At 35.0% G+C, this 19186-nt stretch overlaps 3 protein-coding genes across 3 annotated transcripts in view; 1 reads left to right on the top strand and 2 right to left on the bottom strand.

Moving 5' to 3' along the window:
* Positions 1 to 9803, bottom strand: part of LOC117113983 (transcription termination factor 2-like) — an 18469-nt gene extending 8666 nt beyond the window's left edge. The window contains exons 1-12 of the mRNA XM_033257482.1: positions 9667 to 9803; positions 8067 to 8181; positions 7784 to 7870; positions 7435 to 7513; positions 6083 to 6901; positions 5322 to 5457; positions 4802 to 4927; positions 4040 to 4139; positions 3417 to 3556; positions 2959 to 3060; positions 2391 to 2662; positions 1660 to 1859 (exon numbers count right to left, since the gene is read on the bottom strand). Of these exons, the coding sequence (XP_033113373.1) occupies positions 1660 to 1859; positions 2391 to 2662; positions 2959 to 3060; positions 3417 to 3556; positions 4040 to 4139; positions 4802 to 4927; positions 5322 to 5457; positions 6083 to 6901; positions 7435 to 7513; positions 7784 to 7870; positions 8067 to 8181; positions 9667 to 9694 (2204 nt within the window). The 5' untranslated portion in view covers positions 9695 to 9803. The remainder of the gene's footprint in view (positions 1 to 1659; positions 1860 to 2390; positions 2663 to 2958; positions 3061 to 3416; positions 3557 to 4039; positions 4140 to 4801; positions 4928 to 5321; positions 5458 to 6082; positions 6902 to 7434; positions 7514 to 7783; positions 7871 to 8066; positions 8182 to 9666) is intronic.
* A 58-nt stretch (positions 9804 to 9861) lies between these two features.
* Positions 9862 to 14796, top strand: LOC117113985 (charged multivesicular body protein 7-like). The gene is made up of 9 exons (XM_033257484.1): positions 9862 to 10232; positions 10503 to 10668; positions 10931 to 11125; positions 11354 to 11424; positions 11550 to 11661; positions 12237 to 12356; positions 12605 to 12709; positions 12873 to 13065; positions 13522 to 14796. Exons 1-9 carry the CDS (start codon positions 9982 to 9984, stop codon positions 13650 to 13652), a joined length of 1344 nt encoding a protein of 447 aa, XP_033113375.1. The 5' UTR covers positions 9862 to 9981; the 3' UTR covers positions 13653 to 14796.
* Positions 14797 to 19186, bottom strand: part of LOC117113984 (probable ATP-dependent RNA helicase DDX56) — a 9821-nt gene continuing 5431 nt past the window's right edge. Inside the window, exons 11-13 of the mRNA XM_033257483.1 lie at positions 18242 to 18437; positions 16607 to 16707; positions 14797 to 16371 (exon numbers count right to left, since the gene is read on the bottom strand). Coding sequence (XP_033113374.1) covers positions 16312 to 16371; positions 16607 to 16707; positions 18242 to 18437 — 357 coding nt within the window. The 3' untranslated portion in view covers positions 14797 to 16311. The remainder of the gene's footprint in view (positions 16372 to 16606; positions 16708 to 18241; positions 18438 to 19186) is intronic.

Genomic DNA, 19186 nt, shown 5'->3' with positions numbered 1-19186 from the left:
AAACCAACAAAAAAAACACAAAAAAAAGAAAAAAAAAGAATGATTAGGGAGAATAGGGAACAATCTCCCTGCAGTTCAGACTTACAAGTAGAACGCAAATTTATAAATACAGGGTAGCCATTCTCAGGACAAGAATTAACTTAACCAAGGAGGTATGTGTGTGTGGTGCATGCACGTACATATACATACACATACACACACCTACATACACCTATATACACACACATACATATAATATATATACATACATTAGACACATGTACCAAGCCCGTAACCAGGATTTTAGTAGGGGGGTTCTTTTTGATACTGAAAGGGCACTTGCGAGCACCATTGGATGGGGCTAGGGGGGGCCGCCAAGGGCCAAAACCCAGGTGGGGTCCAGCATTCTAAGCATTTACAGGTGTTATTTAATTGATTTGAGAGGACATACATTAAAAAAAATGTATATATTAAAGAGGTAATTTTTTGAGTTGGGCAAAGATAAAAAACAAAAAAAAAATACTACTTTAGTACTACAGTATTGGTAATTTAACAACAGTAGCATGATACAAACACCAGTATGGTTTATTCTTTATTTTTTATTTATATAGCACTTTGGAAGTTGTATCATACTATACTCACTTAAGACAATCAATAACAAAAAGAACCGAGACCAATTTGTATGGTTGGTTGTAGCGTATTATAATCATATATATATACAGGTGAAACTATCCCCCGCCGGACACCATCCCGGTATTTCTGAGTCAAGGTTTCGGGGCCTGAATTTTTTTATGTTACTAGGTAGGCCTAACAATCGGGTATTAAAATAGGACTTTTAATAATAGGCTCTAGGCTAGGCCTAAAGTGTGGGCTAGCCAGCCTTTGTTGAAAGTGCACTTCATGAAAAGGGGGGTTCGTTCGAACCCAACGAACCGCTCTGGCTACGAGCTTGGTGCCTTATACAATTAAAAACCACCAGAAAGCGCTTAAAAAATGAAAAGGAAAATAAAAAAACTAACCCATAAAACTAATTATAAAAAATTTACCAAAAAATCAAATTGAAAATTAATATACACACATTTAAAATCAGTGATTTTTCTATTATTTTTACATATATAAATTGCAAGTCATTATTTAAAATTATTACATTGATGAACAATTTTCCCACATCAGGTTGAAATGGGCATTCCAAATGGAATAAGTACATACTATTGTAATTTCACTTTTTCTTTTTTTTATGTTAGGTTGTTTTACCACGGAAAGAATTGAGATTTAAAGTTTTATGCTTATAGATAGGTGTTGCTTTTTGAAAACCAAGACTTTCACAAATTGCACAAAAATGTATAAAATATCCCTAAATGTAAAAATCTGAAGATTGTCAAAAATGCGAGTTACTTCCTTTTGACACGGGATGGCCGGGCCGGGTCACTTTGTTGGATGATATATGTGTCTATATTTCTGATGAAAATGTTAAAAAGTAAAGTTGCAGATGAAGTGATTACATTGTTAAGTTGTTTTAATACAATATTGATATTTTTGTGATTTGCCTATAACCTTACTTTCCATTATACATCATATAACTGTAACCTTCTTATTTAATATGAATATTTTCTTTTCCTGTATCCTATTACTGTGCTTTATAATGTTGATATAGGTAACAATATATGAAAATATACCAACCTTAAAAGTGAGAACATATCTAGTAGGTTGTTCTGAATTGGTGTACCGGTCACAGCCCAACGAGCACAAGCCCTCAGCTTACAAACCCCAACAGCTGATTGGCTCTTGTGGTTCTTGATGCTGTGAGCTTCATCAAGAATAACTCGTTGCCATCCAATCTTGAGGAGGGTTGGTTGTATGATTGCTGTGTCTGGATTTTCCTGAAAAAAAGTAGGTTTACCAATTACTATGGGGAGAACACAATGGCCTATTCAGGATGAACCTTAATTCAAGATGAACCTTAAACTATATAATTTGAAGGCCAGGTATAAGTTTACCCCCATGGATACGAAATTGTGTTGAATTTGCGGTGGGAATATATCCAAGAACTAGAAAATTCTAGGGTACATACATCCATCTTAATTCTCACCGAGTCCTGTCAACGGCCTAGCCTCTTATCTAAGACCTATTGAGGACTAGTTAGCCTATCAACTTTTGATACCAAATTTTAATGCAATGTATTTTATCTTTGGCTTCACACCTCTAAAATTAGGGGGAGGACTTGTACTCGGTAGTGCAATTTGTGCTTATGCCCATGGTAGCCTTTTCTCCGAGGAACTATGAACCTGATTATCATCACAATTCTCACAGTATTATAATGAAATGGATGACAAAACTATTGCTTTACAAAAAATATTCCTCAAAGATAAAATTACACAACTGAATCATTACAATAAAAGCACAAATATTACCTTTGACATCCAATTACTAGCAGGTTGGGGTTTTTCTGGTTGATCATTAACCTCTGCAACCCCAAGTTCCTTTCCCACAATGCCATAAGTGGTCAATACAACATCATATCCCGCTAAGACTGATACATCTTTTTCACGATTTGGGCCGTGGTACATGCAAGTACGTAAAAGACCGCGTTTGCACCTGGTCTCAATTTCATTCTTCCACTGATGTAAGAGTGAGGCCGGACAAATAATTAACGATGCAGATGACTTGATATAATCACTAGAATCTAAAATCAAATAAATATAATAATGATTACATTTTTTAATGTTATTATAATCCTTAATATTACCATTCTCACATCGTCATCGCTGTCTGTCATCATCATCATAATCCTCATTATTATATTATTATTATTATTATCAATATATCTATTTAAACCTCTAGAAAATCTGTCAAAAATCCACATTTCTTATTTCAGTTTGCAAAAAAAAAAGTTTAATTTCCCTTTAAAAGCAAATCATGAAATGGAAAGAAAATAACCAAAAGAGAAATGAGAATGTAAACAACAAAGTACCTTCTTACCTGGCATTTCCATTGTTCCTTCAGGTTTTTCTTTACTTAGTTCCCTTTGTTTGAGAATCAATGATATCATCGTAAGGGTCTTTCCAAGCCCCATATCGTCCGCTGAGAACAGATTACAAAATACTGATTATTTTCACATTATTTACCTAAACATGGCAAACAAAATCAGGTCTTATCACTATAAAACGTAGCACTGCGGAGTAAGAAAACTCATTGGTCCTAGTTTTTCAATGAAGAATGCACAGGCCTGGAATATCAAGGACACTGCTGCAGTATAGGATGCCCACCAAAACTTAAAACTAAAATTTCAAACCATACAATAATCTTATTTTAATTTCTAAATCCAGTAAGACATTATAGGAAAACAGTATTACTAATAAATTAATGAAGTCAAATATATGTTTAGGTTAGAAAACATACGTAAACATTTTCATATAATTTGCATGATATTCACATACCTAGAATTCCACCACAAGGGTGTTGGCTTTCCCGCCATATCAGCCATGTCAAACCTTGTCGCTGGTGAGTCAACAGTGAAACTTTTAGCTTCTTAGGGTCAGAGGTCTCTATATCAGCACCTGGACAAGTCTCCAACGATCTGAGAATCAAGTGAAAAAATGAGACTACACTACAAATAACAATGTTATATAAATACTGTATCAATAAACATGATAACGTACGTCTTTTATTCTTCTTGTTGTTTAATGTTACATTATGTGGGAGCAGCGATTGTTGTTTGGGCACTCAACCTTTGACATCCAATTTGCTTGTGCTCTTGGGAAAGGTACTGCACCAACTTATTAATTAAATTTTCAATTGTAACTCTTAGAGAAAAGCTGTCTTAAAGAATCCCTACGTATGTCTCTCTCCACCCAAGAGTATAAACTGATACCTGGTAGGATTTTGCTGTCTCAATTGAATATTAGTCTGTGTACTATTTATTGATATTGACTAGGTATACACTTTAGGGATAATAAATTTGCACATGCTTTCAGACTTTCTCGTAGACGGTGCTATATAAATCAAAAACATTGTAATTTTTACTGTTATTATTATTATTTTAAGTTTTATTACGGCTTACCTGTGGAGCTTATCAATGGCATCTTTTGTTACTGATCCAACCTCACGTAACCGCGTTGATGTCATTCTGCCTCCGTACAGGGTCTGCATCTGAGGAGCAGCTAAATAATCAAAAAGAAATTGTTATTATTGTGATGGCCACGGTATTAGGGAGCTTGCGATTTGTAAGAGACAACATGATGCTAGAACAGATTCACTTATGTGTGACTGTCTTACATTCTCTGCAACAACATAGATTTCGTCAAACTGAGTCCTAGAATCCATGTGACAGTGATAATTCAACGTCCTTGCATGCACAGATGACTTCTTAGTGACATCATTATGTAATGTAGTTCGATTTATATAGCGCTTTATACCAGAGTCTCAAAGCGCTAGAAGTTTGGACTAGCTCGTACAGTAACTTTCTTCTCCCCAAAGGGTCTCTTCATGTCTGAGCTTCCCGGTAAACCAGTACCAGCTACTTCTGCCCATCCACAACATGGGCTGTATGGACCAGTACACCAGGGTAACCACCTAGTCGTCTTGAAAGATGAACTGGGTTCTTTTAAGTGCGCACAAGCCAAATTGTGTACACTGAGCCTACGGATTATAGTCCTTATCTGAGAAGACTTGTAGGTTCTATGCTGTCATGCAATCAAAAGCGGTTGAATGAAAGCTTCCTGTGTCTATACTGTTTGCAGGTCACAACCTTTCCTTGTCATTTTTAAAAACTTTTATGATGTCACACATTTTATTTAGTGATACAAATTTATTTGAATATTACCTGCATATTGATACACCTGGGCAGGTGCTGGCATGCACATAGCATCTACCATCCCAACCTTAGGTGTTTTACTAAAGCTTTCCATCAATGTCATCTGCTTCAGCGAACCAGCGGTTGACTGGTATCCTGTCAAAAAATGAGATATATGTAAAAAAATATTCTATGAAGGTTGATTGGTAAAACAATGGTTATTTGAACATCAACTTTGAGGTTTGGGTTCAACACCATGTATATTCACCAATCAACCCCTATGCAACATGCCTAATTATGGTGTGCAAATATGTGGTCATGATGATGTCATCATGACCACATATTTGCACACCATGACTATATATGGGCATACCACGTTTTTTCTGTAATCTGGACAGAGCTTTAGGATGTGAATGTTCTGTTGAATATTCATGAGCAAGAATACTCCTACACAAAATTATTTGTTTATGTTTATTATTACTATATCAATATCATTACTATTATTGAAATTCCAATATATATTCTACTCAGTTATGAATACTTTTCTTACCAGATTTTTGAAGTGGAACTCCTTTAGATATTTTGTCATCAATTTCCTTCAGAGTGTCTTCAAGGTTTTTAATATGACTTTTTAGTTTACTTCCTTTATCAGCTAGCAGAGCAATTGCTGGGGTTTTCAACAGTACCTGCAAACAAAGAATGAAATAACAGAAACTGGACACATGCATGTGGGCAGTGTATTCTGATATGAGTAATTTAAATACATCTAATTTTTTCAGATATATTTTTGTAGGTTAAGTTAATCTTCATTCAGTTAGTAGTTAGGCGAGACTTTTTTAATACCTATTTTTTGCCAATTAGCGCACCCACCGCCACAAAAAATTTAATTTTCAGAAAAAAAAAGTATTTCTTACATCCGTCACTGACCTGAAATCTCCAAAAATAAGATATGTATATTTCTTCCTAATTACAGAAATTTAAAGCACTTAATTATACCACTACTACACTATTTCCATTCAATAATAAAGTGTTATTTTAATTTTTTCCTCTGTCTGGAAATTTTTGGCAAAACTATTTGCTAAATAAGAAAACAATATTTTTTTTTCCCGCAATTCTCCGATGATCTTTACAAAAAATAAGTTTGCGAAACAAGGTATGAAAAAAGTCTCGCTTTAGCTGTAAATGATGATATATTACTTCAGCATATCAGTTATTCTTTATCAATGCAAGCAGGTGGCAAAAAGAGGCAATGTTTATAACAGAAGTACCAATACGGGGCGGTGTTTGTCTAGCTTCATTAACTTTACTTACCCTTTGTTTTTCTAGCTTCAATGCTATCTCACTTCGCAATGCCTGATCACTTTTTGATCCTGCTAACTTCTGTACGTCTACACTGGAGGATGGCAATGATGATGATGTTGAAGATGAGGATGATGAAGAGGATGAGGAGGTGGAGGATGCTATTGATGAATGACAATGTGGCTGATCCTTTCTTGCAGTAGCTGTTAATTTACTTGACTTGTCTTTGTCACTTAATTCACCACTATCTATATCCTTCCGAGGCCTCATATCTGATTGGCTGGATGTTTCCAAGTTTGATTTCATTGGTCCACTGTCGGAAGGCATCGCAGGATTACTACTATTATTAAAATATTTGGATTTAACATCACTTGGGAGAGAATCCTTCAAGGTAGCCATAGAAAATACAGAATTATTTTCACCAATTTTCTTACTACTTGAGGTAGTTTTGTGAGGCTTGGGCTTTTGCGGCGGGAAAACAGCTGTGATAAAGAGATCATCCTCGTCAGCTGTCGCTGTTTTCTTTCCTTCTTTGGACTTGGGCGCAACATTAATGGCACCAGTTTTCTTGTGCAGATAAACACTTTTAGGTTTAATCACTGCAGGTGGTTCACATGGACTTTCTTGACCACTCTGAATGACCACTTGATTTTTATTTGTATGACTATGACCATTGTTAACGTTCAAACGGACACTTGCATTAGTTTTATCAGGATTTTCTTGACCTTCTTCTACAAACTTTGATGATAATCCTTTGTTTTTCAGAGAAGTGTCAACACCTTTTTTAGAACCATTTGTATCCTTTAATGGATTCTTGGAGGTTTCAGGAACCTGAAGTTAAAGGAAAAAGCATATTATGATACAATATCATTAAAAAAATATTGTTTTATAACATTACATCCACATACGGGCATGTCACGTAAAATTTGACACTGTCAATAGAGCTTTCAAGAATGTTTCCTATCAAACTTTCTTTGACAAACAACTGTTCTGTGCCCATACAGCCATGATGTGCCTATATATGGTCATGATATAATGTCATTATGACCACAATTAGGCATGTAGCATTTTTGTCAAATCAAATTTGATATTAATTAGGGAATGGTGGTATTACTTTTGTTTACTTGGACATGGTGCTTAGAGTCCTTGTTTATTTGTACCTTATAATTCGACCTATTATTATCATTATTTATGCATCTGTTAATTGGTGAATAATAAACTTTGTTGTTCCTATTATCAAAAGACAGCTAATTACATGCTTAAATACATAAAGTAAGCACTTAAAAATATTAAATCAAACTTTAAGTTCAACACTGATAATGTCTTTAGGAAAAAGAAAATTATGTTCTTAACTACTACTGTACCTTCATATCATCACTATGAACAAATCCACACCATGAGCCACCATTTAAAGATTGGCCTTTCTTGCATCGATAGTAGCGTCTGGAAATGTAATTAATAAGAATAATAATATTGACAAATATCATATCAACCATGGTTTGAAATAACAATGGTCTGGCCTGCAAATGGCAAAACTTATGGCAGACTCATGGGACAGTTAAAATTCAATTTTTACATAAACAACTAAGAAACTTGTAATTACAGATTGAAATAACCATGAATGACACTTCAGAATCATTTTCACAAATTATTTGTGGTAAATCCTACCAGTAATCTACACTGCCAATATCCTACAGTATTACTAAAACATACTTAGTTTTTCCAGTCTTTTTACATGTTCCCAAAGCTTGTAAATCCACCATTTCATCTTCGTGATGTAAGCAAAAGGAAACTGAAATCCTGTAAGAACAAAAATAACAGCCATTTACAGAAATATGGGATAATAAAGTTCATGAACAGCCTGGTTAGACAAACATACCTGTACATAAATAATCATTTACACAGAGTGAATATAAAATGATAAGTTTGGTATCATTTTTACATTACTGCTTTTTGGTAATGTAACCATTCTATTTGTAAGAATAGTAAAACTTACTTGGCAGGTTTTGAGAACTGACATGGTGCTGTTGACTTCAATTGGCTGCATATGTAGAAGCTATGACCTTTACTTACACCTTCTCTTGTGCCAGTCTTCAATAAACATGGTTTTCCTTGAATTAAAAAACAACGGATACATTTAATTTTATTTATCAGTACAATAGACCGAATTAGTCACCAAAAATGACTTCATTATGATTTTGTATAGTGGATATAAAAACAAACATTTGCCAGAGTCCTTATGCTTAAGGCGAAAGTGGTGTACATTAAATCGTCTAAAATGTAATGAAGTTAGCATATTTATAAGACGATCCTTTTTTCATATCTTTTTGTTCAGCGAACCCGCTGCACACCAATGATGATGTTTTTGAATAAAAATAAACTCTATTTTTGGCCAATTAGCACACCCACCACCACGAAAAAGTGGAAAATTCAGAAAAAAATAAGTTTTTATTACACCCACTGCTGCCTTGAAATCTCCAAAAATAAGATGTACTGTATTTTTCTTCCTATTTATATCAATTTAAAGCATTTAACCATTCCATTACTACACTGTTTACATTCAACAATAAAACTTTATATTTATTTTCTCCGCCATCTGAATGTTCTTGACAAAATCATTTGCTAAATAAGAAAACAAAATTTAATTTTTATTTTTTTTCCACCCTCCTCTGACGATCTTTAACAAAACAAGTCCGCAAAACAAGGTATAAAAAAAAGTGTCGCCTATCAACCTATGCATTTTCAATAAATATTTGAAATCATCATTATTGGCGGCCGGCGGGTTTCGCTAAACAAGGTATGAAAAAGTGTTGAATTAACATGATTAGCTTAGGCCTAGTTGACCTACTAGAACAGATTTTGCTATTTTTGTTTTCTCTCAGCTCATAAAGACCACTTTTATGCGTTATACATAAAGTCTCCACTCAGTACCATAGAGTAGTCAGTGAATATTGTTAATGAATGGGAATTTCTGTTGTGCATATAAATCTACTGTATATTTTGGGGCCATGCAGATGGTTTCAGGGTGGAGGGAGACAGTATGGTACAACATAAGGGGTGGGGAGTCCGGGTCTGGGAGTCCCTGGGGGAAAGGATGACCTGACTGAAGTATGGTGGCATGCATGGCAAAGGAAAATTGGATTTGAATTGAACTGTACACCAAAAATAAGATTTCACACAAATCTGAAGTATGAACTAATTTTAACACAAAAAAGAAAAAACAAAATAATAACATCAATTGACATACTATAGGGCTAGGTAGGCCCTAGAATTTATGATTATTTAATTTTAAAAAAAAACAATTAATATTTTGATATGGTAATTATGAATCAGTTTCCAATGTCTGTCTTATAAAGTACAAAAATGCCTATTAGTGCCTAGCCTACGTCTAGTACAAGTGCTGGGCCTAGCTACGCCAAGCCTAATTAGTAGTGGACCCGCCTACGTGGGGCCAAAGTGTTCCTCTCTTCATCATCAATCAATAAAAGCACGGACGGGCCTAACCTATGACTAGGTCTAGTCTAGCCTATCGTGGCTTTACTGTTAAAATCTAGATTATAAAACCCTTAAAATTATGATCATTTTAAACTGATTACCATGACCGTCACATAAAATTCGTTCCATCACCGAAACTAATGACCATAAACAAAAATATTATTTTTGTGTTGTTTTTTTTTTCAAAAACAAGACCGCTGTCTCAACTTTGACGTCAAGCATTTGATTAACCAATCATCAATTTGTATCCGTCTTATAAAGTTTAAAGTTCACTACGAATGTCAAAGGTTGTAAAGGGTTGGAATTAACTACTTTTTCTGCATACAAACGATCGCACTAAGTAGGCGAAGATTCAGGCCTAGCAATTAGGCCTAGAAAAATCTTTGTTTTACAATAACTAAGGTTAAAGGTGTGAGATGAAAAACTATTTTCCAAAATGTTGGGAAGACGACGAAAGGATGGATTATCTATTCTCGGCATTTCGAGGCGAGAAAAACACAAACCCCCATGACTGGGATACGAAAATTAATTTTTGGAATTCAGTTATCACAGCTTACTGCAGGTCGCATAAAACAGTTACAGTCAACTGTGAGACAATAATAGAGGAGTTTAGAAGAAAGGGTAAAGTACCCTTATGTGTAGGACAGGTTCTAGATGAATTGATTAGGTAAGTGTTTACCAGGCTCTCCCTATATCAAGAAGACTAAGGCTAGTGTAGCCTACCTAGGCCTAGTTGCTTAACTGAAGTATGGAGAGTAGTTGTATGATGAATATTAAGATTCCAATTAGGCTACTTATTGTTGTTCAGAAACAATCATGTAGACTGAATGTTTAAAACTGGGGCACCAGGCGTTGAGTGTTCCATTTGTACCATCATTATTAATTATCATGGTAGATATGAAATTAGTAATTGTACTTTTTTATGATTTAATTTAAGAATTAAAAAGTTGGAGTCGGTCAACTATGTTATAGCAAGCAGAGGCTGGTTGTCATGGAGTTTTCATGTGTTCATTAGTACACCATCATCTTGGCTTTTTAGTAGATTTTGGAAGAAGCCCACTGCTTACCCATCGGGAGTTTATATTCACAGAGACCTTCTAAAGGTATTTTAAAAATTATTAGTGACTTTCTTTCTACAAATAGTTTTATTGGTATTATCTCATCATCATTTGGAATGGCAAGCCTCGTATGTATTCCTCCTTTCTGTTTTTGCCATCCTCATAATTGCAATTTGTTATCATCATCTTATCATTATCAACCTCTTAATTTGGTACCGAAAAATCCAAAAAGGTTATTTTTGTAGCACATGATAATATATACAGTATTCATTCTTACGTTCTGACTACTTATATTTTCAATTTTCAGGAATATGCAAATTCTCTGTTAGAAGCTCACCATAATCAAGTGCAATGTGATTTAGCCGATAATCTTGTGACTTATGAAGCAGTTAAATCGTTATCATCCGACTTCTGTAAGGATAGCACAACACTAGACCTCATTCTAAGCTATCTTGAGAAAGAGAAGAAAATCTGTATTGGGTACTCAGGAGATGGGTCGAAGGTAAATGATGGTAGAATGTCTTATCGTAGCATATCATTCTAAGACGAGCAACTCCAAATTATGTCTTGAGGAGTACAATGTAATTTTAATGGAAATTTGGTTTATCTTTTTATAACAAAGGCATTCTTTTGTTAAAGGTGGATGAAAAAATAAACAGTTAAAAAAATAATCAAAGAACATACTCAAGTTGTTTAGATTTAACAATTAATTTATAAATTGTTTTTGTAGGTAGTTAAATTTACAGATGGACCCAACTCTACGGTGCAGGCTATTAGTGAGGCTGATTTTGGAATTATTAGGCAAGTATTATTTCATCCATATTACTCCCTTGTCCTTTTTCATTTTGCTGAGATAAGTTGATAAATAGATGTCGAAAATCCATCAGTTTCAAACCTAATCGTACTGTTTTTTTACGATTCATTAGATTAAAGAAAACTATAGAGATGCTGAAACTGCAAATAAGTAAATTGGTGGAAAAGAAGAAAAAGTTACACCAAGAAGCTAAGACTGCACTTAAGGAAGCTTCAAAAACCAAGGTAGTAATAATAATAATAATAATAATAATAATAATAATAATAATAACAATAATAATAATAATAATAATAATAATAATATGTTTATATCTGAAGAGTGCTTTTCCACATTATTACTGTAGTACAGTAGTTGGAATGATAACGTTCTTAAATATTATCTAACGTAATGTAATAGCGTTTTATACCAAAATGGTTTCAAAGAACTTGAGTGTGGACTAGCTCTTACAGTTACAGTACTTGCTTCTCGTTTAAGGGTCTCTTCGTGTCTAAGTTATACGGTAAACTGTTACTCTCCTCTGTCCACAACAGATGTTGAATGGAACATACACCTCAGTAACCCCTTACACATCTCCAAAGATGTATTTTTAGTTCTTTGAAGTGCACATGAACCAAATTGTGTACATTGGGCCTATGGGTTATTTTATAATCCTTAAACAAGAAGACTTGTTCCCCCACCAGAACAATAGACGAGCGTGCTGTTCAAACCAGTGCCGAAGTTATGGCTGTACATTGCGGTGCCTTTAACCGTTCGGTCATCTAACTCACCAATTTGTCTTAATATCTGCATAATTTTTCAGGCCAAGCAGGCTCTTCGAAAAAAACTCAGCACAGAGAAGATGATAGAGAATTCAGAGCAAACCCTGGCAACTCTAGAACAGTTACAAGATGAAATAAAAACAGCCGAGTCTCAAAAAGTGGTTAGTTTTATGAAAAACTAAAATCTTCTGTGGTTTGGTAATGGTCAGAAATACTACTAGATACTGTACTGATAACAATTTTAATATACTTTTTTATTATTATTTTTAAAATGCATTTCATAAGTTTATGTCTGCACCCTACAATTTTTCTTTTTTGCTTTACTTTCTTGTAATCTCTTCTGTAATCTGCTTTCATGTATATTAACATTATCTATTTTTTAAGCAAAGCTACCTTTTTTCTTTGATAGATCTTGAGTGCCTACGAAGCTGGAGCTTCTGCCTTAAGGAAGACACTATCCGACCAAAGACTTAGGCCTGATATAGTTCACAACACTATGTCAGACGTACAGGAAGTAATATACAATTTATCAATCAATCAGCAAATAACAACAATAGAACCTTTAGGAATAAAAATATGCTCTAAGATGGATTAATAATAAATATTTCTTTGGAAAAACATTACAATAATTTGAACAAGAATATGCAAACATAAAAATTGTAACTCTCTTTTGTTAGGTTGTTGAAATGTGCCAAGATATTTCCACCATTATGCAAGACAAGAGCCAGGAACTGGAGCAGAGCTATATGGGAGAGGAGAGCCTTGACCAAAGTGATCTAGAAGCAGAGTTAGCAGCCTTGCTAAACAGCCAGGCTGACAGTGATAATGAGGAATATGCAACATCAAGTGCAACTCCAGTTCGAGACAAAGGTATTGTAGTGTGTTAAATTCGCTGCGGTTGTGTGTTAAGTCCACCGTGGTAGTGTATGAAGGCAATTGTGGTAGTGTTGTGTCCTCAACTTCTCAACCGAACGCCTGGTAGTCTATTCCTGATCTTGTGACAATCTTTTTAATTCCGCCCTTACATATATTTCTAGGCCTTTCTACTGGTCTTTTTTCTCATAGTTTCCAGTCTTGTATTCTTCTTGTGTTATATCCACTGCTAACAGTGGACCTTTCCGCTAAGCCTAAGATATTGTTGCCAAGGTCCCACAAAACGACAGTGTTAAAACATTCGCAAACACAAATGCGTTTGTTAACAACACATGTTTGTGAGTCATGCACGTATTCCTGGCACTGTTGTGATTGGTCAGTTGTTAAGTTTTATTGACACTCCAAAAAGAAGGTAAATCATTTCAACACAAAGATCCTTTTTCTCTTTCACAGGAGATACGCCCTTGCGTAGAAGACCAATTGCATCTGCTAATAAATTTGATGTTGACAGTTTGCCTGATGTACCATCCCATAATATTCAGGAAGATGGCGACAAGCAGGTTCGCCAACTGCTTTCTAGTTGATGATTTGGTTACTGTCCAGTGTACCACTGATATTCCAACAGTTGTCAGGTTTAGACCAAGTTTTATGTATTGTAAGGAACATACTATATTTAATGTTTTGTGCTTATTTTTCATTGAAAATGTTTTCTGGTGTGAAGATACTGTATTCAACACTGTGGCCTTGTGGTTAGTAGTTCAGATGCCCACATTCTAATACCAAAATGTAGGGTTCAACAATCCTGAAAACATCATGATTTTTCTCATAAACCGCAATAAACTGCGCTCTGCCCAAGCCTCATGAAGGCACTTAATGAGGGGGGTGGACCCAGGATCTTTCCATTGCAATAGATCCTTGTCATTTGATATTCTGTAAAAGTAAAACTTTTCTGCTGGGCAGAGTCGCGAAGTTTCTACCTTTCTTAGCATGGAGGTTTTAAGTCACAGATAGGATTTGACACAATGGTCCTACAAGACGACAGTTTTACAACACTCGCAAACACATGCATTTGAGTTTGTGAGACGCGCGCGTATTCCTAGCGCTGTTCCGATTAGTCAGTTATTAGTTTGGTTGACACCCCGGAGAGATTACTGAGAATAAAGTGTTAAAAATATACAAATATCTGGGAGATTCCTGCAGCTTGCGGGAGACGTAGGACCCCATGCTAAATTAACTAGAATTACATGAAGAGTGACATGAATCAAAAAATGAAATATTTTGCCATTAATGGTGCAAGTACCCAACTGTTGTACAGTATTCGTATGGGAACTTCCATGCTCAACAGAAAATCTGTTAAGTAGTTTTTGTTCTATACATACTCAACGGATAAGTCCCAATCGAATATGCCAATTGTCATGTTATATTAAATTAACCAATCAAAAATGACAAGGATCTATTTGGGTGTGTTATGGTTTTGTTATAGATATTATTGTTACTATGTCATAAATAGTAGTTTACCACTAAAATTATATATATTTTTTTGTATAAAGTAGCAAGGTATTTGTTTTGATTTAAAGCAAAAATAAACCCATGTACTTTATAATATCTTGGATAGCAAAAGAATAATTGTTTTTGATATAATCAAGATTGTCAAATTTATTGCTGAAGATTTTGTAAATTATGCAATTGTCCCCAAATATTGAAAAATAAAAGAAAATAATGATAAAATGAACAAACAATTTTACTTTATTGTTTACTGGATTCATAGCCTGGACTCAACAACTTAATGTATAGCCTGGTTTCCATAAAATCACTACACTGTCGCTACAGTGTTATCAGTGAAATTGTTATACTGCAGTCCCTGACGCAATCGGGAAGGCTCCCAGATTTGACCGACCAATCAGCATCCACCGAAAGCTGTTGGCGATAGCATGTACCAATTGTATGGAAAACCAAGCTTATTAGGCTTAAGAAAATATGCGAGACATGATTGTTCTTTTTTTATTTGGAATAAGGCAACTTGTTGTGGAAATTTTGTTTGCGTGATGATGGCAAGATCTTGGTAGAATCGCGCATGCCAGAATTATTAGAAGTGGTTTAGGCTGAATCTTCATTGTGCAGAGAACTTGGTGATTACGGATGAGTGAATTTGTCCTAAGAACCTGTTTCTGTGATCAAAAGCTTACTATTCTACATATATGATAATTTCCCGACCGTATCTACAACCCATAATAGCCAAAATGGTGCCCTATCCAACTGTGGTCCAACATTACAGAACATAGCAATTCGCTCGTCAATAAATACCTTAATAGACTGGTAATGCTATATATTTTTAGCCTGTCAACATTGTGAAATAAAAAATATTTTTGTACCCTCCTTTGAAAATTTACCTTTTGCACACAAAACTAAAAAAAATTCAGCCAAACACTGCACTAATGAAAAATTAGTGCTTAGTTTTGGGATAGGAAACTAATGTTGGAGTTACAAGGATGATGTCATGATTGACTTGTAATATTAATTTTTATCTCATTACATTTAAATTAAATGTATTCACTATATTAGTTTATCTTTGAAGTTTTCTCACAGAGTATTACTGTTAATTGTAATTTTGAGAAATAAAATTCAATACAGTATTTCAATTGCTCTGTATACAGTATTTGAGTGATTTACAGATGCATAAAAATATGATATTTATATCTTTACATAAATTTTATGATGAACAGTATATCTTTAAAACATAAGCCACCTTCCAGTGCACCTGTGAGCACAACCGGTGATCAATGGTTCTTGCAACATAAAATGTGTTTTAATGTAAATAAAAATATGCATGCGCAAATATTATTTACTACCTACAGTACACCAAATTCAGAGGTGCGATAAATTCATAATGTACAGCCGGATAATTTCACTCCTAAATTGAACAATTTTAAACATTTTATAATATTTAATTCATCTATTGTTTTAAAAGTGCAAAATATAATTTTACAGTTTTGTAATTGCTCAAAGTTAAATCGTGATCACTGGTTGGCTAAGCACTGCAGTGGAACGCATTTCACAACTTGTGAAGCTGTGACTACAGGTGCATTAGAATGCAGCAGTTGTTTGGGAGACAAGCCTCTACTCCAGTGTCAATTACACGACCACCAATGATGCTATAGCTTCCATGGAATATTGACCTTGTTTAGAGCAGAGTTAGCTAAAATGCTTGACAAAATCAACAACCAATGTGAACATACAGTATATTCATGTTTGACTTGAACGTTTGAATTTGAAACTTTTCAATGGATTTTCTTCCTTCTTTTTCTGAAAATAGAAAGAAATACAAAATGAATTATGAACTTGTAAAGTTGATAACTAACATGTTCCACATTTGTAAGAAAAATATAGAAAACCAAAGTTAAGGATGAGGTAAAATATGGTATAAAATTTGCCATAAGGAATAAATGTCCAAAAGCTCCCTTGTCTCATAACAGTATGTATGACTCACTCTCAATAACAAAACAAGATAAAATAGAAATTAAGGAGAAAATACTGTTACCTTTATTCTAATGGCCTTTGTTTCTGCACGTCTGCTACCTGCGTCAGGGTTTGCACGTTTCCGTGAGTATGATATATTGCTGCCTTTCAAGGCTTTTGGCACTTTTGAGGGGAAGAAACAAAAATCATTGCTGAAAGACTGCAAATTAATCTTATATACTGACCTACCCATCCATCTATGTGTCCACACACACTACATCCCTTCAATTGTCTACCCACCTGTCCATCTACCCATCCATCCACCAATCAAACCATTCATTATTGATATATCCACTCACATATCAATCAATTCATCCATCCATCTATCTATCCACTCATACATCTACCAATTCATCTACAATGGCGGATCGTAGGGTAAAAATGAAAAGGTTCGAAATTTTTTTTTTCTAGTTTTTACTAGGATATGCAATGCATACCTTGCTTGCCGTGACATCTGCCACTGCCCATCTACCTGCCCACTTATCTATCAATCATTTCATTGTCCATATATCCACTTACCCATCAATTCATCCATCCATCTATTGATCTAACCATTCACCAATCCATATAACACTCATTCTATATATTTATCCTTTCATCCATTAATTTTTACGCCGTGGCTAAAGATACGGTACCGTATCGGAACTTCCGATTGCTGAAGGTACGGTAAATAATATTATGTCATGATTAGCCAATAGAAACGCCGATACATGCGTGACGTCATTCAGTGCACTGATGCTGCACAAGTAGTGAGTGTGTGTTTTAGGTTTTAGCAACGATTGAAGATAAGAAATTTTGTTCGTTCGCGGGTGTTGTTGACAAGCTGCGATTAATATTCTGTAGCCCAAGGCCCTATAGCAAATAAAAAGGATAGCAGTTTTGCTAGATTTGGCGACATCAAGCGACTGAATAAACTATTTTAATAGTAAAAGCCAGGCCTAGGCCTTAGCTACCGGACCCCTACTACTGTGCATATTAATTCCCTGTAGGCCTATTCTATTATACTACTACTACAAATAAAGTTTACTCTCACTGATAATTACAATCACCATGTTGCTTGGTTGGTTATTTCAATCAGCAATAATAACTAGTGCCTACTATTCTATAGGCTTAGGCTAGGCCCCTAGTAGTAGCACTACAGTACTAGGCCTAAGCCTAGCCTAGTAGTACGCCTATAATAAGCATCGGCCCTAGGCGGGTATTCTCCCTGTGCCCTAGGCCTAAGCCTAAGTAGACCATTCTCTATGGTAGACCATAAAATACGCAAGAATAACAGAAAGGACTTTTAACCCAAACATTGTGATAAGCCCCAATCGAAGTACATGGAACTGTCCTATTATGACATAAATTTGATCGTAACTGTTCGCACCACACATTTCTCATGACCGCGACGTCGACTTTGCAAAAAAAGCCAAAATTGAGTCAGTCATTTCTATTGGCTAATCATGACGTAATATCATTTACCGTACTTTTAGCAATCGGAAGTTCCGATACGGTACCGTATCTCTAGCCACGGCGTAACTTTTAATCTCATTTAGTTCTGCATATATCAAGAGCTAATATCAACTATAGAATATTTAAAAAATATATATAATTATTTTACAAAAAATAGGTGCAGGCTTATGACATAGAAAGGCACATAGACCTGTATACCCACCTAGGTAATCCGGAACGGTGGACAACTCTGAATGAACCTTGGCAGAATGCAATGCTTTGTCGTGACGTAACAGCTTCAAGTCTCGCGGGTTGTCGTCAAAGTATGTTTTGAGCTTCTTGGAGTTTAAAATCTCAGACTTTATCTCCTTTAACCTCGCTTCCTTCACTGCTACTTTCGTCACAGCTCTTAATGCATCCTAAGTAAACAACACACAGCATTGATCAATTTATCGCTTATAATGCATCTCATGTATTGGAGATTATTTAGGATTCCTTGATTAATAATATTTGGATAACTAGTTCATAAAAGGATCCTTTTATGAACTCACTTGCGCAAGATCTTGTTAAATGAGCTTTCTTAACAAATCTAATTTCAATTTTCTGCGCAGGGCGATGCCCATCATCACTGATTTCTGTGAGACAATTCATAAATAAAAGTAGTAAAAATATGCAAATATTATGAATTTGTGGAAGATGGGTAATTTTCCAGGAGATTCGTACATGCTTATGCGAGTGCTTTAGGCCGTCCTCATTATTGGAAGACTCCCATGACTTGTGGGAGGTTTGGGGCTCTTGCCATATTCGGGAGCTTACGATTGCACGACGATGTAGGACGTAGAACATAATGACGTCACTAAGTCATCTGCGCATGCAAGAAAGTTAAGGTCACCTTATCGAGTAAATTCTGGAACGCAAGTGCAATCGTAAGCGTCACAGCAGCGTTATCGTTATTGAAGTCGTTCCATATTTTAAATATTTAGGTATTGTTTTTTCATCTCGTGGTATTTGGTCTATTGCACAAAAAACTCTGGCTGAACAAGCGTCGAAATCTATGTATGCAATTATGGCAAATACAAAGTCTATGGGTAATTTACCAATTAACATTTACTTTAAAATTGTTGACATTAAACTAAAATCAATTCTAGACTATGGGAGTGAAGTCTGG

Source organism: Anneissia japonica, unplaced genomic scaffold (assembly GCF_011630105.1).
Source record: "Anneissia japonica isolate Jap-2015-1 unplaced genomic scaffold, ASM1163010v1 scaffold281_len866295_cov195, whole genome shotgun sequence".
NCBI lineage: Eukaryota > Metazoa > Echinodermata > Crinoidea > Comatulida > Comatulidae > Anneissia > Anneissia japonica.
This window is presented reverse-complemented; position numbering and strand designations above follow the sequence as displayed.